Source organism: Ceratotherium simum, chromosome 17 (genome assembly GCF_057802395.1).
Source record: "Ceratotherium simum simum isolate JZ-2026a chromosome 17, ASM5780239v1, whole genome shotgun sequence".
NCBI lineage: Eukaryota > Metazoa > Chordata > Mammalia > Perissodactyla > Rhinocerotidae > Ceratotherium > Ceratotherium simum.
In genome coordinates, this window is record NC_141916.1 from 16385390 (window position 1) to 16409718 (window position 24329).

Below are 24329 nucleotides of genomic sequence, written 5' to 3' on the forward strand. Positions count from 1 at the left end.
CTTTCCAGTACACTGGGCTAGGGACAGGGCTGGAGGTGGGGGCAGCCGAGGGCAGCTTGCCCACCGGGGACATGTGGACTAGCATGAGGCCAAGACTGGGGACAGTGTATGGACCAGGTCGTGGGCCTGGGACGCCCCCAAGAGGCACAGGTGTGCCCTGGGGAGACGAGGCTTTGACCTTCCTGTGAACAAGGCATGACTCAATGCCGACTCAACATTATAGAAATTCTTTATTATTAGACAAAAATAGACTCTTTCCCCCCCTTTTCATGTGATCCCACTCTGATCTCTGCTCAGAAGGGGAGGCAGAGGAGGGGGTGCCTGGCTCCCCACACCTCTCCCCTCCCCCTGCCGTGCTGGCCCTGCAGCCGGTGGAGCTGTCAGGACTGTTCCCCTCCAGGGCTGATGTTCTCCTGCAGGTGGGGCTGTCCCGGTTCTCCCACAGGTGGGGCTGTCCGGGTCCCCTCCCTCCAGGGCTCAACTGCTGCTGCCTCACCCTTCACATGCCCGTCTCTGCCATCTGCTCACGTGCAAGGTCACCTCCTGGGCCCGTCCACTTAGCTTAGCAGGCTGGGAGCAGGGAAGGAGAGCAGTGTCCCAGGCTGATGCCCACTCCCCGTTCCTAAGGGAGGGGGCTGGCTCCTGTGTCTCGTGGGGCCAGGCCAGGGGAAGTGAGGGCTGTGTGGTGCTGGGAGGGCGCAGTGCTGATGTGAGCTCTGAGCTGGTGGCCTGCCTTCATTTTCTCTGGCCCAGTAGAACTTTGGTGATAAAGGTGACAATGGCGCCTGCAGGCTGATCTGGGTCAAGCTCTGCAAAGAGGTGACACACATTCTCCCAGGGGCTTCCTGGTTTCTTGGCCACGAAACCAAAGATCCTAGGGGTACAAAGCCAGGGTGGGCAGGGGCTCAGCATCCCTTCCACAAGGGACTGCAAAGCCAGGGCTGGGGAGGAAGGAGGTGCTCCATCCCTTGGAGGGGAGAGACTGCACTCATGGGGGAGCTTACCTGGAGGTGGTCCCGTCAGGGTTGGTCCATCTGCAGAAGGAAAAGAACTATGAAAGAATGCACCCCAGGGACTAGCTACGGCAGGAGGAGCTGGGGCTACTGAGGGAGGAGCTGGGGCTGGGGGCTCTCTGGTCTGTGGGACTGACAGGACCATGGGGCTGTGGCAGGAGAGGGTTGGGAGGGATGGTCACCTCCGGTCCTGAGGGTCAGTGCTGGAGAAGGTGATGCTGTTCACTGGATAATGGCGGCGAAAGAAGAGCCTGCAAGAAGGAGGGTGGGGAAAGTCACACCCAGAAACTGGGGGCCCCCAGGGCCTAAGCGTACGTACATACTCACTTCCTTTGGTTGTCTGTCAGCGTAATGCCCTGGGCGGAGACCTTGAAGTGGACAACGGCTGGTGTTGGGCGGGGGCTGCAGCTCAGAGCTGCAGAGCTGGCCCGGGCCACTGCTTGGGGGCCGGTCAGTGACTCCGTCTCCACTGAGGTCAGGTAGAGCACGCTGCAGGCTACGGGGCCAGGAGTGGGTCAGAGGGGAGCACCGGCTCTACCAGCCCCCAGATCTCCATCTCCCCTGGTCCCCTGCAAGCTCTTGCACTTTCCCTGGCCAGCACTTCTCAAAATGCATTAGTCACATAGGTAACTTGTTAAAAAAGGCAGATTCTGACTCCCCCAGATCTACAGTCAGAAATGCTGGAAAGTGGCCTGAGGATCTGCCTACTACCAAGTCCCCTCCTGGTAACTCTAACGTTCATAAGACTTAGAGAACCTAGACCGAGGACCCCCTTTCCCACCACCCCCCCCGACAAACATGGGGCTCCCCCTGCCTTCATGGGTTAAATGCATGTGCCAGGGCCCACCCACCTTCAGGCCTTTCAGTGCCCCAAGCCTGTATCTGCAATGCGCCCCCTGGTGCCCAGAGGGAGGAAGGGAGGGAGGGAGAGGCCCCTACCTGCGCCCTGACGCAGGAGGTCTGCCGCCGTGCTCATGTTGGCGGGCACTGGGGCCTCTGGGGTCTCCTCCAGAGGATCTGAGGGAAATGAGGGCCAACAGGGAAGGTCGGCAGGGAGCAGCATTGTCTAGGAGCTGCAGAACTCCCTCTCCTATCCTGAGGGGAGGTGGGCTGGGAGCCAGGACCCCCAGATTCTGCCTTTGGCTGCAGTGGCAGGGAGAGCAGGAAGGACAGATGACAAGACACCCACCTTTGCTGGGAATGCGCAGGCAGCAGGGCAGGGACAGCGGGGAGATGGAGTGCTGGGAGACCAGGGCGGACAGGCTGCCTGCAGGGAGAGGTGAGGAGAGTCCTGAGGGGCCCACAGATATCCCCTGCTTTCCCTCCAACCTCCTGAGACCCCTCGGCCTCCCTAAACCAACCCAGTGCAGCCCCCTGACTCCTGCTGCTCACCAAAGTAGGGCTCACTGGGACAGCCCTTGATCTTCACCCCTTTGGGCCCAGTCTCAATGAGAAAATGGCGGACCAACTGCTCCAAGGGGTCTCCTGCGAGGAGGGGAGAGGCAGGCTTTACCAGGTTCCAGGTTCCTGCCTTCTCCCCTGCTGGGATTCTTTCCAGAGCAGGAGAGTCACCTCCTGCCTCTCCACACCAAGAAGCGGCATGGCCCACCCTCCTGGTCTGGCCTCTGGTACCGGCCCCCATTCCACTCGCCTTCTCTCTCAGGTTGGGGCATTCTGTACCTTTCCAGGGCTGGGCACTGGGTGGGGGTGTAGCCACCTTGAGGGCCAGTCCATAGGCTCCTTGGAATGAATGACTGTCCCTGATCAGGAAGGCCCCAGGGTCCTTGTCCTTCAGCAGGGAGATGGCTGGAGGGAGGCGGGAGAAGATGTCACCGTGGCTGATTGAGCCCCATGTGGCCCTGCTGCTCTGCCACCCGCTCCCCAGGCCTCTCGCTCTAACAGCTGTGGGGTGTTGGGCATCTGGGGACGGAACTTGACCATTAACAGGGCATTGACAGTGTTCAGTCTAAACCTCCGTGGGCCCAAAGCCCAGAATCACCTGTTAGTGAGAGGCTCAGCCCAGAGCAAACCCGCTGAGATGGAGGGGGCACTGAGGGCATCGACTGGAAGGTGGGGCTGACTCTAAAGCCCCCGAGGGCGGGGCAGCTGGCTTCTCACCTTGGTCCCGGGACAGGTGTGGCTTGTACCAGAACTTGGATGTATCCTGGACAAACTTGACATTGCTCTGGCTCTCCTGCACAGGGGGCTCTAGGACAGGGAGGGACTGAGCTTGGCCCCAGGGCTCCCCAGTCCCCACACCATGCCCCTCCCTGGAGAAAGGGTTCTCCCAAGGTGCCCCCCCCAAGGCCTTTATACCTGGGGGTTGGGGGGCGTTATCTGGAAGCAGAGGTGCGAAGGTGACATGGTGACTGGCGCCTCTGGCTGGTGGTGATGCCTGCTCTGGGCCCCAGGGTCCTGGCTGCTGCCCAGGCCCCGGCAGGTGGCGTTTCTCGGGAAGTGGGGGCTGGGTGGGGCCATTGACATCATAGGATGCAGCCAGGGGGAAGGCAGGTGTGGGTGAGCTCTGAGGTGGCTCTGGGCTGGCCACAAGCCAGGGCATCTGGGTAGGCACAGGGGTGAGGGGGGACCCATCCGGGCTGTCTGGGGGGTCTTGAAGGCCCTGCCAGGGGGCATGGCGGAGGCCTGGCAGCGTGGTGGGTACAGGGCTTCTTGGACTGGCACTGTCTGAGCGGCTCGCTGGGCTTCTCTCCTGAGGCCAGTCATTGGGTGAGCTGGGTGGGGAGGTCGAGGAGAAGGGGCCAGGGGCCGGAGGCTCAAGCCCACTTCTGGCTGGCAGCTCAGGAGGCTTTTCAGCGCCTCCCTGGGAAACAGGTGGCAAGGCCTTGCCAGGACTCAGCCTCTGAGTGGGTGCCAAGGTGGGGGACCTGGTGTCCTGCCGCCGGGCGCTGTGGGGTGGGAGGGCAGATGGTCAGCAGGGCCGCAGAGCCCCCGTTGTGAGCTGTCCCCATGCCCAGCCTTCAGTGTCTGCTTGGACAAGGAGGTGCCTGAGCAGCTGTGGTCCCTCTGCATACCTCTCCTTGCCCTGGACTGGGCTGCTGGTGTGCAGGGGTGTGGAGGGACTAGACAACTCAGAAGAGGCACTGCACTGGGCATCTCGGGGAGACCGAGGCAGGGTGCTGTGCCCGCTGGGGCCCTCCCTCCAGGACACTGGCTCAGGCGACTCTGCAGGGAAGGGGAGAGGGGGTGCTGTGAGCCAAGCTTAGCTCTTTCTCACTCTGTGCCTTCCCCACCATCTTCCAGAACCCTCCTCTGCCCTGGGCACTCCCCACCCCAGTGCCCCTCACCTGCAGATGGCAAGGGTCTAGCTGGGGCCAGGTGCCCGGGCAGCGGATACCTGTCCCCTCCCTCCTCTGCTGGGATCTCGTAGCTCAGCTTCCTGGATTGTGGGGAGGGCGGGCTGCCCGGGGAAAGGGAGCCAGCCCGTGGAGAGTGGGCACCAGGGCTGGGATACCGTCTGCCCTCGCCTGGAGCCCCACAGCTGTGAGGCACCCGGCCATATGCTGGGCAGTAACTGGGGATGGCTCCTCCGTAGCCGTACGTCACCAGGGCAGGGTACCCTGGATGCCCGTACCTGCCTTCGGGGCACACGGCGTAGGAGCAGCCCTCGTGCCCCTCCTCGCCTGCCTTGGGTGGCTTCACGCAGCTGTAGTCAGGCAGTGGGGCATGGTGATGCCCACAGGCAGGCACCAGCAGGGGCAGAGGGTGCCTGGGCCGCACCGGGTGCAGGAGGGGCTTGCTGGCCTCGTCCACCCACCCGTCTCCAGCCTCCCTCTCCAGCCGCAGCCCATACAGGGCTGCCGTGGGCAGCGCCAGCTTCTCCTCACAGGCGGGGCACGAGCAGAGGGGAGGCAGCCCCGGGTCCTCCAGGATCACCACCTCCCGGTAGCCTGCGGAGCGGTAGCCGAAGTCCCCATTGGCTGGTTTCCCCAGCTCTGGCGGGTAGGGGTGCGGTCCCTCGGACAGCGATCGGCAGAGGCGCCTTTTCTCCACTGAGGGCTCGGCATAGCCCTGGGGGGGCCCCTCGTAGCCCCCGTAGGCCAGCCGCCGCCTCTCCAGGGTGCCCTCTGGCCGGTAGTAGCCCCCATTGGGGACCCCGCAGGCTTCCCGGTAGCCCTGGCGGCAGGAGCAGTGGCGGCTGAGGCCAGGTCTGGGGCCCGAGTACATTCCGAGGGGGGGGCCTCCGCTCGCGGGGGGCTGCTCCTCGTCATCCAGGATGGCCGTCTCGCGCCCGGCTCCCCGGCCCCCGCCGGCCACTCCACAGCCTCCCAGGAGGCGATCCAGCTCCTGTCGCTCAGCAGCCGTCGGGGGAGGCCGGCCAGGGGACTCGGCAGTGGGCTCTGTGGTCAGTGTGGATGAATGGCCAGAGTCGCTGCTGACCGAGAGCATGGGCGGTGGGGGCGGCTCTGGAGAGGGTGCCGGTGGGGTCTGGCGGGGGCCCCGCTGCACCTGGGCATAGGGACTGCCATCCAGGGGGCCACGGGTGTGGGTCAGGGAGCCTGAGGGGAGAGGACCAGGGAGGGAGGGCAAGCAGGGGAAAGGGGAGAGAGAGAGAGAAAGAGAGTTAATAAGAGGGGACAGGGCTGGACTCCACCTCAGGGGTTGTCTCTGGGGAGGAAGGAGTATGCCCCCAAACCTACACCTCCCCCCAGCCCTGGGCCTGCCCCACACACCGTCCACACTGTCCTCATGGTGCTGGTTGAAGTTCTCGTAAGAATCCCAGCGCACTGCTGGCTCTGCGGTGTTGTAGTCAACAGTGACCGAGGGGTCATTCCGTGGAGTGTGGCCTGCAGAAAGGTGGCCAGGTGTCAGTGTCGAGGAGCAGGGAGAGATGGCCGTCAGCCCCTGAACTAAAGCCCTGCTCTTACCTTTGATGTTCTCAGGGCTGGAGGAGAAGACGAACTCCACTGAGGCTTGAAAGGGGAACCTCTCATCTGTGGGGAGTGGGTGGTGAGGGGCCAGGCCCCCGCCGGCCTGCCCTCGCCTGGGTCCAGGCCCCACACCACGGTCTCCCACTCACCAGTCCAGGCCTCGTCCAGCTGGTCCTTGGCGAAGGTAAGCCGTGGTCCATGGATGGTGCACGTGTGGAACTGGACTCGGAACACAAGTGTCCGGTCTGTCCCCTGGCCACCCTTGTGATAGCATGTCACCTGGGCGAGGGAAGAGAGATCAGTCAGGCCCTCATGTCCACTCACATTTCTTCTGTGCTTCCACCTGGGGGACTGTCTGGTCACAGCTTTGCCCTATCTTAACCTCAAGGTGACTCCCCATATAAAGGACTCCCTTCACCCTCCAGTCTGCCTGGAATTGATGGCTCACCAGAGACTGCTGGCAGGATACACCACCTGCCCCAGCCCCACGCGCAGGACTCACCATGACGTCGCCTTTGAGGAGGAGGGCTGGCTCCAGGCTGATGCAAAGCTGCTGGGGACCAGGGCCTGCAATGTGGCTGTGGAAGAGAGGAGAAGGCAGAGCTGAATCGGGGCACTGGAGCTCGGGGGTTCATGAAGAAGCAGGAGGGAATCGGGAGGTCGGAGTCCGAGCCCTGAGTGAGAGACCTTCAGCCTCCCCATCTGTAAAGTGGAGTCCGTGATGGTATTAGTTTCAGGGGCAGTGGCTAGAGCTGGAGGCCCAGGTGTCCGGGAGGCTGGAGAAACAGGAACCCAAGGAGCAGGGGCCTGGGAAGCGAGCACTCACTAGATTCCAGATGTGTAGACGAGCTGCATGGACTGGTAGATCTTGAGGAAGGGCTGGAAGCCTGGAGGGGCAAGGAGGAGAAGGCACATGAGGGGTGCTGAGTGGAGGGGATGGGGGACAGCCCTCCCCATGGAGTACATCCCCGGCGGACTCACCTGTGCCAGGCTCAAAGGCTGGCAGCGTGGGCACAAGCACATAGTGTAGGAAGAGAGGGCTGCTGTTCATCCTGATGGAGCCCGACAGCAGACCACTGAAGTAGTTGATATACCTGAGGGGGGGGGCATGTCAAGTTGAACATAAGCCCCTTCCTCTGGAGGTCCCCTTGTATCATTTCAACCATCCACACCCCTACTCATACTTGGAAGGCCGGCCCTTCTCCTCAGCACTTCTCTCCCATCTTCCAGCTCACTGGAAAGTTCTTCCTCGCATCTAACCTCCATCCTTCTTGCTGCCTCAGAGGTTTTGTACTTGCTGCTCCCTCTGCCTAGGGGCAGATCTCTGCTAAGAGTTACAAAGGCTGCCCCGACTGTCCTGCAAGTCTCTCTTTACCACAAGACTCAGCTTTATTTTCTTCATAGCACTTGTCATCATCAACAATGATGTTGTCTATGTATTCACAGGTTTATTGCCTTCCACCAGCTAGAATGTCTGCTCCATGAGAGCAGAAACCTTGTTCGGTCTGAATTCTCTTGGCACAGTGCCTGGCGCACAGCACGTGCTCCATGAATGAGAGAACCAGCCACGGAAGGAGCTGCTCCTCCAGCCCCACCCCCAGCTGCTCACCGGCGCTGGGAAGGCTGCAGCTCTGCGGCCACCTTGTCCTCGCAGAACTTCCGCATGGTAAGAGTAGCCAGCGCCTGGTCTGCCCTGCGGAGAGCAGGGCCAGTGAGGGGGATTAAGGGCTGGTCTCCCATCCCTAAGCCCCAGGGGAGGGAGGAGAGGCGTGATCCCCCAAGTCTAGAGGAAGCCCCGAGTGGCGGTCAAGAGAACTAGAAATCCCACAAACGGTCACTTTACTACTTGCTGGACCTCAGGCAATTGTTCCCTGAGTTTTAGTTTCCTCCTCTGTAAAATGGGACAATAAGACCATGTTATGAGTTGAACTGTGTCCCCCCGAAAGATATGTACCTCAGAATGTGACCTTATTTGGAAATAGGGTCGCTGCAGATGTAATTAGTTAAGATGTTATACTGGAGTAGGGTGGGCCCTTAATCCAATAGGATTGGTGTCCTTAGAAGAAGAGAAGAGACACAGACACACAGACACACAGGAAGGCCATGTGACGACGGAGGCAGAGACTGGAGTGATGCCTCTGCAAGCCAAGGAGCACCGAGGATTGCTGGCCACCACCAGAGCTAGGAAGAGGCCAGGAAGGATTCCACCTCGAGTCTCAGGGGGAGTGTGGCCCTGCGGATGCCTCAGTTCTAGACTTCTAGCCTCCAGAGCTGAGACAGGAAATTTCTGTTGTCTTAAGCCACTTAGTTTATGGCACTTTGTTACAGCAGCCCTAGGAAACTAATACAGATCATCTGCTGGGAACTGTGGTGACGCACAAGTGAGAAGAAGGGGAGTCAAGTTTATAGTAAACGGCTCCCTGCACACAGAGGTGGGCGTCAGGGGAGACGGGCTCATCAAGGGCAAGCTGGAGGAAGGGCCATTGGGGAAGGGGCCACTCAGGGCCAGGGAGCCTCACCCTGCAGAGATCTTGCTGTAGTGCATGTAGGCGGAGACGATCACCCCGAGCTTGCCCTTGCTCCCCTGAGGACAGGAGACAGAGATGGAGGGCCTGCTGGGGTCCCAGGCTGAGGGCACCCCGGCCCTGCGAACCTGAGGTGCCAGCACACCTTGCAGTACAGGACAACCACGTGCTGCGGGTCAACACTGAGCCATGTCTCCATGGCTTTGCAGATGGAGCACAGCTTGTCCAGAGGGGGCGCGTGCAGCTCAGGCCAGCCGAAGTCCTGAACCTGGAGGGGTGCAGGGTAGAACTGGGGGTGGGGGCCACGAACGAAGGGACATGGGTAGGGGTGGAGAAGGGGCAGGGTGTAGGGGTCTGGGAGCAAGGTCAGTGGACAGCTGGTTGTCCATGACAGCCTCAACACTTTCCTCGCCCCTACAGTGGGTTGATACCTGCGGCACCATGCTGTGGGGTGTCTCAACGAATATGTCACACGGGAAAGTGCTTAAGATGAAGTAGATGCCAACTGCTACTACTAATAACGAGGAGGTGGGGGTTGGGAGGTGGGGGCGTGGCTTCCGGATGGAGGTGGTTCGGTTTCTCGGCTTTAATCCCCTCATACCTTGGGGTTTAGGCGCGTCAGGTCATGTCTTTTCTCCGAAAGGTTGAAAAGCTGCAAGTAAAGGGGGGCTTCAGCCGGAGTGACCTCAGGCAGCGAGGCGCGCTAATGCGTGGAGGTGGCGTCACTCGCTGTGACCCTAAGCAAGAGTCTTCCTCCAAGAGGAGGCGGCTAAGGCCGGGCCTAGCTGCGACCGCCCGCCCACTGCGCTCCTGGCCGGCCCCCGGCCCCGCCCCCTCGGCCCCGCCCCCGGGCCTCGCTTCCGCGGGTTTGACGGCAGGGAGCGGCACGGCCCACCTGGAGCTCCCAGGCCTCTCATTGGCTGACCGCGGAAGGCCCCGCCCCTCACCAGGTACTTGTCGCGGTGCTTGGACTGCAGCACGTGAGCCAGCTCGCGCAGGTGGCCCCGGTGGCGCTGCTCGTCGGGCCGCGCGGGGAAGGCGGCGGCCAGGATCCGCTCGGTCACGTAGGTGAGGTCCAGGTCCCAGCGGCGCTCCATGAGCGGGTCCAGGCTGAAGCTCCTGCGGAGGAACGGAGGGCGGGCACCCGAGGGGGCTGGGGTGGCGGCAGGGCGTCCGGCCGACTGCAGGGGAGGCCTCCGGGAGCCTGAGGGTGGGTGGGACCGCGGGGGGCGTGGGGCTGCCCGGAGAGCTTCGTTGGGGGGCACTGTCCCGGGCTGAGGGGCGGGGCCCGCCCCGCGCGCTCGCTCACCTGGGCAGGGTGCTGCGCGGCTTTGAGTGGTTCAGAGACTTGGTGGATCCCTGGTGGATGAGAAACCGTGTGTGAACATCTCTGTGGGTGACCTCACCTTAGGCTCCCCGCTCCAGAGTTCCATGAACTTCTGTCCGCTGAAGAAACCTAGGTTGTTACTCCCCGAGAGACCTGCTTCCGCCCCTCCTCCAGCATCACCTTACCAGGTGCTCTATGCGCCTCACAGGGGCCGTGTTTCTCCGCTAGAGGGAGATGGGAGAGGAAAAGGGAGTGGTTAGGGCCAGGTAGCCTGGGGGTCGTGGGGAGGGCATGCCAGTGTCCCTGCGAGGGCTGTACTGGGTGAGGGGAGAGGGGTCCTAGCTCCCTGCAGGCCCACGAGAACGAGAAGAGCAGAGGGCTCAGACATTGTTGCCCTCTCCCTCAGGATGCCCAATACCCACAGCAGTCCATTCAAGGCAACCTCCTCAGGGCCCTCTCTGTGGCCACCAGACCTCTGGACACCACAGCCACGTTCCTTCCTCCCCCACCCCATCCCAGAGCACACTCACCAGCTCCACGGGAGGCAAGGCCTGACAGGACGAAGTCACCTGGAAGGAGACCTGAGTGAGGGGCTGAGCTCCTGGTGAAATGGGCTCTCCCGGGCTGGAGGATGGGGCCACCCCTCAGCTTCAGCAAGATGGTGGAGGGGCTGTCAGCAGATGGGCGCAGGCTCCAGCTGAGGTTCCTCTATTTAAGGGAGCCTCCCTCCAGCCTCTCGGTCCCCCACCCCCAGGCCCCCCACTTGTTGCTCTTGGCTTCCAGCCCCCTGCCCACACAGACCCCCATTCATCCAGCTGCAGAGCAGGAGTTATATATAGAGCCATGCAGGCAGGCCATGGCCAGGGCTGGACACTGGCCTCTTTCACCGGGAGACCCCGCCCCTGGGCACACTGCTCCCCCAGCCAGCTCCAAGGCCCTGGGACCCCCCGTACTGCAGGAGGAGGACCAGGGAACCTCCTCAGAGATGGGGCTGTCTCAGGTTCCCAGTGCACAGTGCGAACTATCTACAGCTTGTACCTTCTGCCCAGCCTTTCCAGGGCCCGGGACAAGACCCACCCAGGCATCCTGAGGACCCTTCCCCAGGGGGAAGGCACAGCCCATCCGGCTGCCCAGTCTCTGAAGTCCTGCTCCCCCACCTACCCACCCCACCCTTCCTCCTCCTCATTCTCCTCCTCTTCCCCACCCCCCATCCTCGCCAGCTGCAGCCTGGGCACAGCACCAAGACAAACGCCGCCGTCTTTCTGTCCACCCGCCTGGGCCAGCCCTCCAGGAGGTGGAGTAGGGTGGTTCTTAAAGGGCCCAGTACAGCACCCTCTCTCACCCCAGCAGGGGTTCCCCAGTGATGAGAGGGGTGGAGGGTCGATGCCAGTGTGGCTGGAGAACCTGTTTCAGAGGAGGAAGGGACCCAGTCTCCCTCCCCCCGTCAGGTACCCACCTTTGCTTCACATTTTCTGTGTGTCGCCACCTTGCAGACTAGAGGGGGATGAGGCGGGGAGACGGGTTAGCAGGGGCCTACTGGGGGCAGAAGGGGTGGCCTTCTCCCATCTCCCCAGGCCCTGGAACCAGAGTTCAAGGGAAGCATATGGCAGTGCGGTACTACTGCCCCGGCAAGGGAGGGAGGGAGCCAGGGGTAATGTTCAAGGCTGGGTGGGGGTGAGGAGGAAGGGAGGGAGAGAAACCCCCAGCCACAGGTCAGGTGGGAAGGCGGGGGAGAGTGCTGGGTCTCCTGGGTTACTGGGGGTGTTTGTCTTGGGGAGGAAGGCCTGTTTGGAGAGGAAGCGGCTGCCTCTTGGCCCCCGCTGCCCAGTCCAAGGGCAGCATGCACATTACGGTTTATGCCCTAGGAGTTGGCCGCTGGAGTTGTGGAACACAGTGGGGCTGGGCGGGGACTCTGAGTCACAGAACAGGGTGCCTCACCTCTGCACGAGACGCCCGTCCCGTCGATGGTCACCTTACACACTGCACAGACCGGTGGCTTCTTCCGGAAAACCTTCTCCCGGAAGCTATGTGGCTCAGCTTTCCTAGGCTAGGGGTGGAGGGACAGACAGAGGGGTCAGTTCCCAGTGGGCCCATCTCCAGGACTGGGCCAGGGCCTTAGCACCGCACTGGTTTCTTTCTTCCTCCATCCTGATAGAGCCCCCAAACTCATAGGACGCACTTGGCCGCAGCTGTTTCCGGGCACTGGTGGGGCCTGTCCTCGACAGTGTGTGCAATCTGGCCCCTTGCGTCACCCTAGCTGGGTCAGCTCCTCCCCAGGGGATCACTTATGTCCCTCACGTGGCCCTGGGGTGTGATACCCTTCTGGTCACTGCCACCCCAAACCCTAGAGCTTTCCTCCCCGTGGGGGGTGCTCTCTGATGCTCCTCCATGCGGCCCCGTCTCTCCCCCTCGCCTGCCCTCCCCAGGTGGAGGCCTGTGTGCAGACACGAATGTAGGGTGTCAGTCCTGCAGCACCAGACTGGCCCGGCAGGGGTGGCCTCAGCCGGTCCGCTCCCCTGGCTCCCGCCGTCCCCACGCTCTGGGCAGCTGACATGCCCCCTCCCCCACTGTCAGAACAACATGTTTACTCATTGTGCATCCAGGCGCAGGCAGCAATTGTGTAAGGAGGGGGCGGCAGTGCTGGAGGAGGCAGACAGAGGCAGGACATTGGGGGAATATTGAGTGACCTTGCTACTTCTGGATATAGTGAGTCACTTGAGGAGATTCAAGTGGGATTCCAGAATTGACTGGGGCAGGGGGTGGCCCACATGTTCTCTTGCGCCCCTCCCCACCCAGAGGTGCAGTGAGGCAGGAGGCTGGGATGCCCCCTATGGCCCAGGCCTGCCTCAGACCCATCCCTTCCACTCTGTGTTCACTCCTCTCATCCTCTGTCTGGGGACCATTTGCCTCCTTGTCTTCTCTGTCTCCCACCCATTTTTCTCTTCCTCTGGAGTTCAAGTTCCTGCCTCCCCTCTTCTGTAGTGTTGCCTCATGTTGCCCTGAGCTGCTTTTTTTGGGGTAAGCTGAGAAAATGTAGGGACAGGGAGTGATGGGCCTCCAGTCCCCCAGCCTGGGCCCCAGGCAGCACCTTTGGTCTCTTGGCTGTCCCTGAAGCAGCTGGATTAAACCCAACCTGAACCCCTGGGCTGGACCAACCTTGCCAGACCCACTAGGAGACTTGGGTACATTCTGGCATTAACAGCACACAGAGCTGATGTCAGTGGAAAGCAGAGTCCCTTGTCTAAAGCACTCCTGTGACCTGGCCATCTCCCTCCCTTCCCTTTGCCACCCCCACCCCATTTCCTCCAAACTTCTCAGCTCAGGGAAGGGGCCTGATCTCTTAGCCCTGCCTTGGGACTCTAGGACAGGACCTGGAAAGGTCCTACAGTGAAGTATATCTGGGCACAGGTTTAGGGGCCAGGATCCCCAGGGTTGGCCTGGCTAGGGCAGGGAAGGTGACAGAGGAGCCCAAACGGACACCGGGTCCTGCTCTAACCCAAACTTTTGCTGCTTACGCCACAGCCCTGGCCACACCAAAGGGGCAGAGGAATGAGGGCCGCGGGGCAGAGGGAGAAGGCTGAGGAAGCTGGAATTGGGAAAAGGGTCTGGCCTGCCTCCTGGCCCCCTCCCCCACTGCCCACACCTCCACCCCTGCCCCTGCTCTGCCCAGCTGGCGGGCACTCCTACCCTGCTGGTGGCCCGGCTGCTGTCCCTCCTCCCCAGAGCTCTGAGCAGCCTCTCCACGGGGCCGCTGGACTTCATGGTGTCCGGCCTGCACGGCTGGTGGGGGTGCCGGCTGCGGGGCCCGAACAATGCTGGGGCCTGGCCCGGGGCTTCCTGGAAGCGGCCTGGCGGAGGCAGCCGCTTCCCCTGGGTGGAGGGTAGGCTGTCTGGCTGGTGTGAGGAGAAGCCCAGCCCTGGAAGTGGAGGGGAGTGCAGGCGGGAAGGGGGCAGGTCGCTGCTCCAGGAAGTGGGGGGGGGAGGATGTGGGGGAGGCCAGGAGATCAGATTCCCAGGATCTACCCTGCTGGGAGTGTCAGCCCAGGATCTTTTGCCCTCCACCCCACCCTGCTCTGGAGCTGCCCCTGCCCAGGGATCCACCCTATGCAGGGATCTAAAAGGATCCTGAGATCCAACCCCCGGTGGGGCGGGGCAGGGGTGGGGTGGGAATTTAGGTCTCAGGGCAGGGCTCAAGGGCCAGTGGGGAACACCGTGTCCCCTGCTAGGCCAGCATCCCAGGCTGAACCCTCAGGCTCTCTGGGGATTTCCAGTGGGGAGGGAGGGGGAGCTGGGAATAGGCCAGCCCAGGATCTGGAGTGCATCCTGAGGGTCAGGGAAAACGACTGAGGGCCAGCATCCTGCCTCAGTTTCACCAGTTGTGAAGTAGGAAAAGGAAACCAATGCACTGCCCCCCCTCCCTCCCTACACTTTGGAAGGCCAGATTCCAGCCAGCAGTAAGCTGTGCCCACAGGAGTGATCCATTCTCCTGCCCCAGCCCCAGCACGTGAGGCCCGTCTCCTGAGAGGCCCCAGCTGTTCTGCTCCTGACACAGTCTCCACTCACCCATTCCTTGGGCTGGTGTCAGCCAGACTGCAGATCCCTAGCCCCTCTTTTGAGCCTGCCACTCAGGCCCTGCTCCCCAAGCCCTAGGGCTGGGACCTACCCCTCCCTGCCCCCAAAGCCTGAGTACTACCTTCATGGCTCTCCTAGCTCTGCTCTCCTTCCTCAGCAGCTGTCACAGGGTCTGAGGACTGGACCGGAGGCCCCCTCCCAACACATACTCCACCCTCCCTCCATGGGCCTCCTGCCTCCCTCCTGGGAACACGGCCAACTTCCTGTCCCAGGAGTCAAGGGAAGGAGCTGGATTGGGGCCTTGGAAAGGGGGGAGTAATCTTCCGAAAGTATAAGAGGTTAATGGCCTGGGGGTCCTCAGCCCCAAGCCTTGGACAGCAGCTCCTTGGGCCAGCCGAAGCTGTCACTTGAAAGAATGTGCGAACATGGCCCCCTCATTTGCATGGTATTTACTGAATGTCCCAGAGCTCAGGCAACTCCCCCAGCTCTGGCTTCTCCCACCAGGTCCTTAGACTTCCCTCTCCCGCCCTCTTGCCCATGGGCCTGGTCTAATCCTGCCTTCTCTGGGATGAGCCCCCTTATGGGAGCCCATTCAGGGCTCTTCCCTGGACCTGCCTGGGCTGGGGCTTCCAGCTTCTCCCTGGAAGCCCGAATTCTCTTTCCAGGTCAGGAAGTCTGTCCCCATGGTACCTTGCCCAGAGGACCATTTGTGTGACAAGGCCTGGGCCCCTGGGCTGTAACTGGAGAGGGCAGTGGCTCTGCAGCCCATTCCCACCTCACCTGCCCTGGCTGGGTCCCAGGACATTCCAGGCCCCTGGCCAGTGTGGGCAACTGGGCCTGGCCTAGTCCAGTCCCCAGCCCTGCTAGGGAGAGGAGGGGCACGTGGGTGGGTGGGCGTGGCCTTTCTCTGCTCCTGTTGCATGACCAGGACCCCTCCAGCATGCTTCTTTCTACTCCTGCTGCCTCCAGAAGGGCTGAAAGTCCCCTCACCTGGCATTGCCGTCACCTGCAACAGGTCCCAAACATCCTCTGCCCCTCTGTCTTCTCCTGGGGGGGGGGTGCTCACTAACCTCTGTGTGGGGTGGGCAGGGAAGCATGGTTTGAGTCCCTCCCTACCCAGCGGAACACCTCTGAGGGAAGATGGAGATGGCAGAGTGCTGCTCCCTCAGCCGGTGCTAAGAGGAAAAGTAGCTCACTGGGGCAGGGCTGGGAAGGCATGGCCAGACCCCCGAGGACCCTCGCCCTCCTCCTGCCTGGAACATTCCAGAGCCTGTCAGCCTCTCCCCTAGCTTGGCCCCCTCTCACTCCAAGCCTTGGGTTTGTTTGGAGAAACCCCTCCACCCACACTCCCCCTTCCTGGAAATAGCTGTGGTTGGATGAGAGGCTGGGAGCCCAGGCGCGGAGGAGGGGTGAGGCCCAGGGAAGGAGCGAGGGAGGGAAGGCGGGTATATGGGTGTGCCCAGGGGGATCTGGGGAATCGAGAGTAGCAGCAGAAGAGGCCGAGGAGTGGGGCTGGAAACTCATCAGCCTCCTCTGTGCCCTCCCTCTGCCTCGGTTTCCCCAGATGTGAAGTAGAAAGGGAAAACCCTCATACGCACTCTCCCGGGCCAGGGCCCGAGCGCTCCTGCCAGTTCCCGCCCAGGTTCGGGGCCTGCGCGGGGGGCGGCAACGTCTACGAGCGGCGTCTCGTGCGGGGGACGGCGGGCGAGTGCGTGGCGGGACGGAGCAGCGCCAGCCCGGCCAGCGTGTGCGCCCACGACCGGAGTGTGACCGCGGGCCGCGCCCCGCCCCCTGGTCACTTTCCCGGCCTCCAGCTGCCCCGGCTCGCCCGATCCCCTACCCCCAACCCCAGCCCTGGGGCGCCCGCTCCGCTCCCCGCGCCCCCTCGAGCCCCGGCGGCCCCGCGCCCCCTGGCGCCCGCCCCCGGCACTGCCCGCCCGGCCGTGACGCACAGGCCGCCGCCCTCCCGCCCGGCGTAGCGCGGCCACTCACCTGCGGGGGGCGCCCGGCGGGGCAGGGGCGCGGCGGGGCGGGGCAGCAGCAGGGGGAGCCCCCGGGCCAGCCCATCCCGCCCGGGCCGCGCCGAGCGGACGCGGAGGAGGCGCAGGAGGCGGGAGCGGGCGCGCCGCGCTCGCCTGGGTTCCCGCCCGCCCCCGTCCCGCTCCCCGCGCCCGCCCTCTCCTCCCTCCCGCGCCGCTCCCCTCCCTCCTTCCCGGGCTCCAATCCTCACGTCCGCCCGCTCCCCGCCCCCTCGGCCTCCTGAGCCCGCTTCTCTTTCCCACCTTCGCCTGCGAACCCACGCTCACAAAGAGCCGAGAGGAGAGGGGAGCAGAGACTGGCAGAGACCCTCGGAGACAGGGAGAGCCTGAGAGATGGGGGGAGAGATTTTGAGAGAGGTGGACACGGAGACACAGGGACAGGAAAATCTCTCTCAGCCCGGCCCCTCACAGGAGTGTATTTGGGATCGGGCCTGACCCCAAAGCCTGGCCTGGTAGCAGCTAGCGCCACCTACCCACGGGGGCGCCCGATTCAATGAAGATACTAGGTGTCACTTGAGTCCCAAGTCTCTGGACACCCTTCCCTGGTACTCTGCTGCACGGGAGACTTATCGGGTGCACCTGTTCTCCCCAAAGGACTCACAGCAGAGGACCTCCACGTAAAGTTCAAACCCCACACCCCTACCCCTAAGCAGCTCATCAGCCCATCCATCACCCTGCTTTGGAGCTGGACCGTCATTCCGGCTCCCTAGGAGACTTATATTAAGGAAGTCTTCCTCACATTTAGCTCAAGCCTCAGCTTTCCCAATGGAGATGGAAGTTCATTCTGTGGTCTAACCTCATTCACTTCTTTTGCAGTGTCTGGGTCTGGTACTGGATAGGAACTTCCTGGAATTGAGCTAATGGGCCAAGGGGCTGGTTTGAGTTGTGCCACCCTGGGGAGGAAGGGAGAGGGAAGGGATGTCTTTCTAGACGCTCTGAATGTATTCCCATTCCCAGATTTCGCCAGTGTTCTTTAGCAGTGAACACTTCCTGAAATTTCTCCTTCCCTTACCCTGCCCTCTGGATTTTCCATGATGAAAACTGGCCCGGGGTGGGGGAGGTGGAGGAGGCGATTCTGAGGAGCCAGTGCCCAGGGCTCAATGTCCAAGCCTGCTCAAGGCAGCAATACCACCAACGCTGAGGCCTTGCGTCCCTGCCTGTCTCATCTCTGGACTGGCTCCTTGCTGTGCTCATCTTGCCTTTGGCAAAGGCTAGGAAGTCTGGTTCTGATTACCAGGGGGGTGGAGCACCTGATTCCAGTCTGGTGGCAGGGAAGAGGCTGTGAAGCAGCACATGGTGACAACGTGGGTCCCCCAGAGACTGGCCTTTGGGAGGGGTGAGTGTGGCTGGGACTGGGGGGCCTTGATTTTACTGCTCTTGGCTGAGTTGCTGTCCAACAGGCAGCCTCAGAGGTTGGAGCAGCGGGAGTCACTGGGGGCTGGAGGAAGGGCTGGGGGGTTGGGATGGAGCTGGGAGGGAAGAGGTAGGGAGGCACTGGGACGGGGGGGAGAGGCAGGAGTCTGGAGAAGACCTGAGGAGAGTGACAGGGATCAGAGGCCACTAGGAAAGGGGCAGAGCTGAAGGTCATTCTGTGTATTTTGGCAAGATTTGATTATGTAGTCGAGATATACGAGCTTTGAAAATTCGTTCGTTTCTTTGGAGTCTAGGGCTAGCTCTTTTAACATCTGGCCCCCTCCAGAGTTCATTAGGGTCTTTGGCAGGGCCTGGGATGCATGCCAAGGGGGTAGGTTCTAATCTCTAAAGGTACCAAGGGAGAGATGCACTCAGAGAGGAGGCACTTGATTGGATCCCAGAGCAGTGGGCAGGGCTAAAGCCTCCCATTCACGCTGGTCTTGCTGCTCCTAAGAGGAACTTGTGCGATTCCAAGGAATTGAGAGAGGGTCATAAGATGGGTAGCTGAACTTCCAGCTCAGACTTGATTCCTGCTCTCAAGGTGGGGACCAGGGGGCAAGGAGGCTGCAGGAGGGAAGCTGATGAAGAAGGGTGAGAGTGAAAAATTATACAGCAGGTGGCTTGGTAGGGGGTGAAATAAACATGGGTGGCACATGGGCCCAGCCAGACATCCCAATTATCAGCTCAGAGCAGCAGGAGCTTCAGAAAGGAAGGGGAAGTGAGAAGGCCATAGTCAGGTTAGCGAAGGTGAACCGATTTCAGGAACACCCTCTGACCCTCCCTCCAGGCAGGTTTTCTTACCTTGACTACGCAGAGGGCAGCCCATGTTGGCACTGAAGGCTGAAGGCCCTCTTCCATGGTCTGGGGTGATCCCATGCCTGTGACTGAGTGTGCTCAGATCCTTGGGGCGGGGTACCATAGGAGGAGAGGAGAGCATTGAGGGCGTGGGCTGTCCTGGCTGGAGGAGCACTGGGTCAGGGGGAACGTCAGTGGACGGTTTGGGCGCTGGGAACCAGGAAGAGCGGGGGAAGGGGCAGAGCTGACTAGAGGCGGATCTCCTGGCTGAGGACAGAGGGTGTATTGTCCAGCTGGGAGGCTGCTGCAGCTGGGCGGGGAGCAGCATAGCTCGACTCTTCCAAACTCCTTTTTGGTGAGGCCAGAGGGTGAGGGAAGGCGAGTGCCCCCTTCACTGTGGCCCTGGGGGATACAAGGGTTGCTGAGAAACAAGGTTTCATTTGAGAAATAATGCTTCCCAGAAGCAGATGTGTAGCTCTCCCACTTCCTGAGAAACCAGATGCTATGAGCAAGCTTAGCACTTGGGGTGCCGCCCTCAGCACTAACTGGGACCCTCGCTGCCTTGGGATCAGAGCCTAATGCTTGATTCTATTTAGGAGAAACGAGGCTATCTGGACTGGAATGCACATGGGACCCAACCAGCCTAAAGGTGACCCTTGTAAAGTAGGATGCCATCCCTGCACCCATCTGGTGGCTCAAGGTTCACAGCAGGTTGACAGGGCTGACCAGTCCTGGGATCCATTACTGCAGTTGGGCTTCTGAGAGGGTCCACACATCCTTATCTGAGGATGGGAGCAAACCAGCGCCTACCTTTCCCTTGAATTTAGAGTAGCCTCTTGGGGCACAGTGCAGGGAGTCCTTTCCTCCCTACTCTTTCTGTGCCCAACCAACACTGGCCTCTTTTCAGTTAGTCGTTTCCACCTTTATCTTCCCTCCTTCCATCACCGTTTACCCAGACCTCAGTATTGCACAGCGAGGCTGGTTCCTGTGGTGGAGCTGCAGTGAGCTGGCACTGCTGGGCAGGGTCCACAGGCGCCTGGGCAGGGGCTCCTCCTCCCTGTGTAAGCCCAGACGGAAAGGCTTTTCAATCATCAGCACACTGAGCCCCCTATCCCTCAACTTTGAGATCAGTTCACTGGCAAGAAACTACAAGAGCAGCTGCTGCAGTTGGCCCGGGAAAGCCACTTGTGCAACTGCTCCCATCTCCCTTCCCATCTCCTCCCCTTCCCCTTGGCTTGAGTCCCCAAAATTGTCGACCAAAGTCTCCTGGCCTTTCTGTGCCCCACCCCCTTGTGAACTTAAGGATTCTCTGCCACTGTCCTAACCTCTTTCCTGTCTTTCAACAATGAGCAGTCTGTCCCTAGCTGTTTGGAAAATTCCCACTAAGTCTGAGCTATGATTAAGAGGAAAGTGGCCTCAGTTGTTAACCCAGACCAGCTCGTCAACCACAACTCCACTTGGCCCATGCAGTGTAACCCGGAGAGCAGAAGCAGCCCCTCCCCAGACTGCCCAAGGGTGGGAGTTTACGGAGGCGCTGCCTCAGGGACACCAGGATCTATCCCGAGCCCCCAGTTTATCTTAGTAACCAGGACAGGAAAAGGACTGCAGGCTCCTCCAACGATATCAAAGGTTAGCACCAAGCAAAAATGCTGGAGGGCAGCTGATGCAAATCCCCAGTTCTTGGGCCTCAATCAACAGATGCCCCCTGTAACCCCACACTCTAAACTTGCACAAAACAGTATCCAACGCTGAGAAAACTTCAGAGATGCGCATAGCAGACTGTCAGTGGGAAGACCAATACAAAGCTCTGGGAGTGTGGAGTGTATCATCAAAGAATTTGAACATTAAAATGAACTTTAAAGATCAGATTTATTTGGAGAAAACAAAAAACCCCACAACCCAAAGGATGGGATTTTACATCTCAAGACATCTCCCAGGTATTGTCTACACATTACAAATCATTTTCATAGAAGATATTTTTGTACAAATTTTACATGTATTGAGGAGTGGGACATAAACCCCTGTTTCTGGTTTAACAGGGGGGGCAGGGTAGGGGAGTGGGGAAAAAGTTTTTTTGATACAACTATTTGGAAGGAGTAGACATGAAGAGGGCAGACCCTACCTTTTCATCATCTACAGCAAATGGCTTTAAAAAATCCTTTCAACCTTGGGCATCTCTAAAAGCCACTTCCTAGCTACTAGCCAACCCAAGCCAATCATTTAGTTACTTCACTTGGTATGTCTTTTATGTCCACTGGGGAAATGATTCATTATGCTCACTGCTGCAGCACTCATAAACCAACACTCCTGCAGGGCTGGACAGGGTCTAACCTAGGACTGATGGGAGAAGGGCTTGCAAACAAGAGACCAAGGTGTCACTGCTCTGCAGGTACCAATACTGCCCATAAGGATACCATCTACCGAGCCAATAGTACAAAGGTGCATATCCCAGCAGGCAAGCTATTGTGTTGCAAGAGAAACCTGGACCTTGTCAAATAGTTCTTTCTCTCCATTATCACTTCTTCTCTCAAGGGAAGCTAAAAAACCCCAAAAACACACACACTGGTCTAGGCCACATTATAAATCCAAACACTGGTGTGGGATTTCAGTGGAGAGAGGGAAAACTTGTAAAAAAAAAAAACACAAACGCCCCAAAGAATAACCCCAGTCAAAGTTGTAAGGCTCCCAATTTAACTGTCCCTATTTATCCACCCTCATCATCACCTAAGACCGCTAAGTTTTCTGAGGTGTAAAAGGGGTCAAAGGAGCAGGAGCAGGAGCAGGAATGGATGGAGGGAAGGAGACTCGAGACAGGCAGGAGCCAAGGTTCACTAGAGAAAAGCAGTGATTCCTCATCTGACAGCTCCCAGGGAGGATAGAGAACGTCCAGATCATCAGGTATGTGGCCTTACATAGCTGTTTTTTGGGAAGTAACAGGAAAGAGTAGCATGAGGAACCTAAGACAATGAGAAAAGTCTAAATTTTTAAAGCTTCAAGATTTCAAGAGAATGTGGATATATTTGAACTTTGAGAAAGGATAGTACATAAGAGAGGGTGAAACTTGGGAATTCCCACGACCCCTAAGAGCTTCCTGGTCCAGGAAGTAACCATTCATGTGTTTACTGGAGGTCAGACCATTTTCCCCTATTACTGGTGCAAAATAATTCATCACCTCCCCAAAGCTTCTTTTCAAACCACGATTTTCCCACTTATTTTGGTCACCAAGCAGTCCTATTCTTTAGTGGCCTGTAGTCTCACTCCCAGCTACCCCCCTGGGGGGTAAAAAAGAAGGAATTCCCCCTGGGCTGGCCCCAGTAACTCAGAATTAAATAAAAGGAGGGGCTGTCAGCCTCCTGGAGACTAAAACAGCTTGAGACTAAACCTACCTTTCCAAGGATGGAAAATATATTCAGATAATGTTTGAGAATTCATATATGCCACAATAGTATTGTAAGAATTAAAGGGTAGAAATTTCACTCTTCCTTGTACCTGCCCTGTGCCCGACCAGATTCCAGACGCTGCGTCACTGCTATTGCCATTCTGCTAAAACGGAGGCCCCTGGGTGCTCATCACCAGCAACTGCATGTGTCATAAAAACGCACCACTTTTCCGTTAAAAGCTGGATATCTTTCTCTCTGGCTACGTGGCAATTCTCCAATTAGTTCAATACTTTAAAGGCTGCAGCAGCATGCAAAAGAATTTCATTTCATTTCATTAAAAAAAAAAAAGTTAAGAAAGGTCTCCAGGAGATGGTGAGTTTTATTTTGTCTTGTCTGGATAGAGGTTTGATTTGATTTGCTCTCGAATGTTCCAGGGTGGAGAGAGACTAGGAGAAAGCACAGCATGTGTGGAGGTTTACTTGGTGTAATCTTCTCCCTCGTTTTCATCTTCACCGTCGATGGAGAGAGCAGCATACTTGCTTGCAGAACTGAACTTCTGTAACAGACAAGATTGATAAATAACCCAGGCCTTGAATTCTCACATCAAAAACCAAGAAACAGGAAACCAATACTTTAGCAAACGGGGGTGATGCTCCAGCCCACACCCACTCGCTTGCTCATTAGCATTTTCCACTGGAGAGTAGCTAGGGAGAGGGGGCCAGAGGCACACGCGTTCTGACTGAAGTCATACACCACCTTTTATCCTGAAGGGATGAGAGTAGTGAAAGGCAGCTACTCTACATAAGCTTCTTTCACGATTTCAAACAAGCAGCAATGCCTTATTTCCAACCATTGTGTGTGCAGCCCCAGACGTAATGGAGTTCAGTGGCAAAAGTGAGCTCAGGCAAGTTGAGAGCAAGCCTCTGACACTTACGGAGGCTGGATTTTCTTCGGGTTTCTTTGGCTCAGGTGCAGATCGGGAGTCTTGATCCTTTTTGCCATCTTTCCTGCAGAGATGTAAGCGTAAGACCACATCTTTAGGACTCTCCCAACACCCACAAGCAGTTCTGAGGCACTGAACAGGCACCTCCAGTCAACAGGCCTTGCTCTCTGGACATCTGACGATTTCTAGATTCTCAGAACTGTAACTGTCTGTATTGGTTGACTTTAGTTTGTTCACAGTAGGAGATCTGGCAATGCTTGGAGAACCAGAAACTTTGTAATTACTAAGACACACGGACCTAGCGTTGATGGAAGATTACAAATGATGAGAGAGAGAACACACATACCTGTCTGACTCCTTCCAGTGGTCTCTGTTCCCTCCGTCTCCTGGACCACGGCTGGAGTTCCCACTTTGGCCTTTTGGGACACTCACCCCATCTACTTTATTTTCATCTGCTTGAGCAGAGACCAAAAATAAATTGAAGGCAAGTAAAATAATCACTCTCCCTCTCTTACGTTTCCCTTAAGCTGGAGAAAAGTGTGCCCATATGTACCGAAGGAAATGAAACCTCACCCCAACCCAGACTTCCTTCCTAAGCCCTTCTTCCCACGTCCACTCTCTCTCTCAACACACACACACACACACACACACACACACACACACACACACGATCCAACAAAAAGTTCCACTGTGGGTCTACGCCACCACGGGAAGCAAACTGGAAATAAGGACTATGACGCTGTGTAGTGACCTTGGCCTTGCAGATGGTGACATTTCTAATCTGGACTGAGCATGTTAATTTCCTTCCAATTCTTTTTTTTCCCCCTTTCAAAGAAAGGTTCTACCAGGAAAGGGCAGGGCTCCATGCTTTCTCGAAAGAGACCACTCCTGCCCTCTACTGGCAAGAAAAGGCAGATAATCTAAGATCTTTTAACACAAAAACAGGTGCAAAATACAGTGAAGTTCACTATTTCGTAACTCTTCCATTGGCTTTTTATTCAGGGCTCTATCTAGGTGAAAAACCTCTTCCCCTTTTGGTCTTACCTTTCCTCACTGGTCCTTCCTCAAATGGTTGAGCCGGAACTCCTTTCCCCCCACCACTAGAAGGAAAACGTAATTACACTCATCAGCTGTCTCAGGGAAGGAACAGATAAGAAGCTTACAATCATTCTCCAAGTGCGGTAGTAAGCTTTACAGAGAAGCAAAAATGCACTTAACATTAACAGATGGGAAAGACAACAACACGAGCAAGTCTCTGAACACTCCCTAAGCGCCACGTCCTTTAGAATCATCAGTCACGCAAGGTCAATATTCTCTATTTTACAAGTGAGGATCCTAAGACTCAGAGAAGATAAGTGACCCCCAAGGCCACACTGCCACCATGTGGCAATGGCAGGTTCTGATTTATAGTCTTTGCAGATTTCGAGTCACCA

At 58.6% G+C, this 24329-nt stretch overlaps 2 protein-coding genes across 8 annotated transcripts in view; both read right to left on the minus strand.

Moving 5' to 3' along the window:
- Window positions 1-211: 211 nt before the first annotated feature.
- On the minus strand, window positions 212-16456 carry TNS2 (tensin 2). 4 transcript variants are annotated; one of them, XM_087442345.1, is made up of 29 exons: window positions 16319-16456; window positions 11693-11801; window positions 11211-11248; window positions 10285-10323; window positions 9940-9978; window positions 9737-9786; window positions 9375-9546; window positions 9029-9079; window positions 8573-8695; window positions 8422-8486; window positions 7512-7595; window positions 6884-6996; window positions 6729-6789; window positions 6405-6480; window positions 6052-6181; window positions 5900-5965; window positions 5705-5818; window positions 4319-5530; window positions 4046-4196; window positions 3330-3919; window positions 3132-3221; window positions 2694-2819; window positions 2406-2498; window positions 2203-2280; window positions 1953-2030; window positions 1341-1509; window positions 1196-1264; window positions 1005-1034; window positions 212-874 (listed from the first exon to the last, which is right to left on the minus strand). In XM_087442345.1, the coding sequence occupies exons 1-29, from the start codon at window positions 16391-16393 to the stop codon at window positions 736-738; spliced, it is 4230 nt and encodes a 1409-aa protein (XP_087298471.1). In that variant the 5' UTR covers window positions 16394-16456; the 3' UTR covers window positions 212-735. The 4 variants fall into 4 exon arrangements, with proteins under 4 accessions (XP_087298471.1, XP_004429149.1, XP_087298470.1 ...); XM_004429092.3 differs by lacking the exon at window positions 16319-16456 and adding an exon at window positions 13442-13603; XM_087442344.1 differs by having other exon boundaries at window positions 3132-3919.
- A 3967-nt stretch (window positions 16457-20423) lies between these two features.
- The window catches only part of EIF4B (eukaryotic translation initiation factor 4B), a 29221-nt gene continuing 25315 nt past the window's right edge, over window positions 20424-24329 (minus strand). For 2 of the 4 annotated variants that reach the window (XM_004429088.3, XM_004429089.3), the window contains exons 12-15: window positions 23941-23996; window positions 23243-23348; window positions 22888-22960; window positions 20424-22509 (exon numbers count right to left, since the gene is read on the minus strand). In XM_004429088.3, coding sequence (XP_004429145.1) covers window positions 22429-22509; window positions 22888-22960; window positions 23243-23348; window positions 23941-23996 — 316 coding nt within the window. In that variant the 3' untranslated portion in view covers window positions 20424-22428. Of the gene's footprint in view, window positions 22510-22887; window positions 22961-23242; window positions 23352-23940; window positions 23997-24329 lie in introns of all 4 variants that reach the window. The other 2 variants (XM_087442349.1, XM_087442350.1) reach the window with 1 other exon arrangement.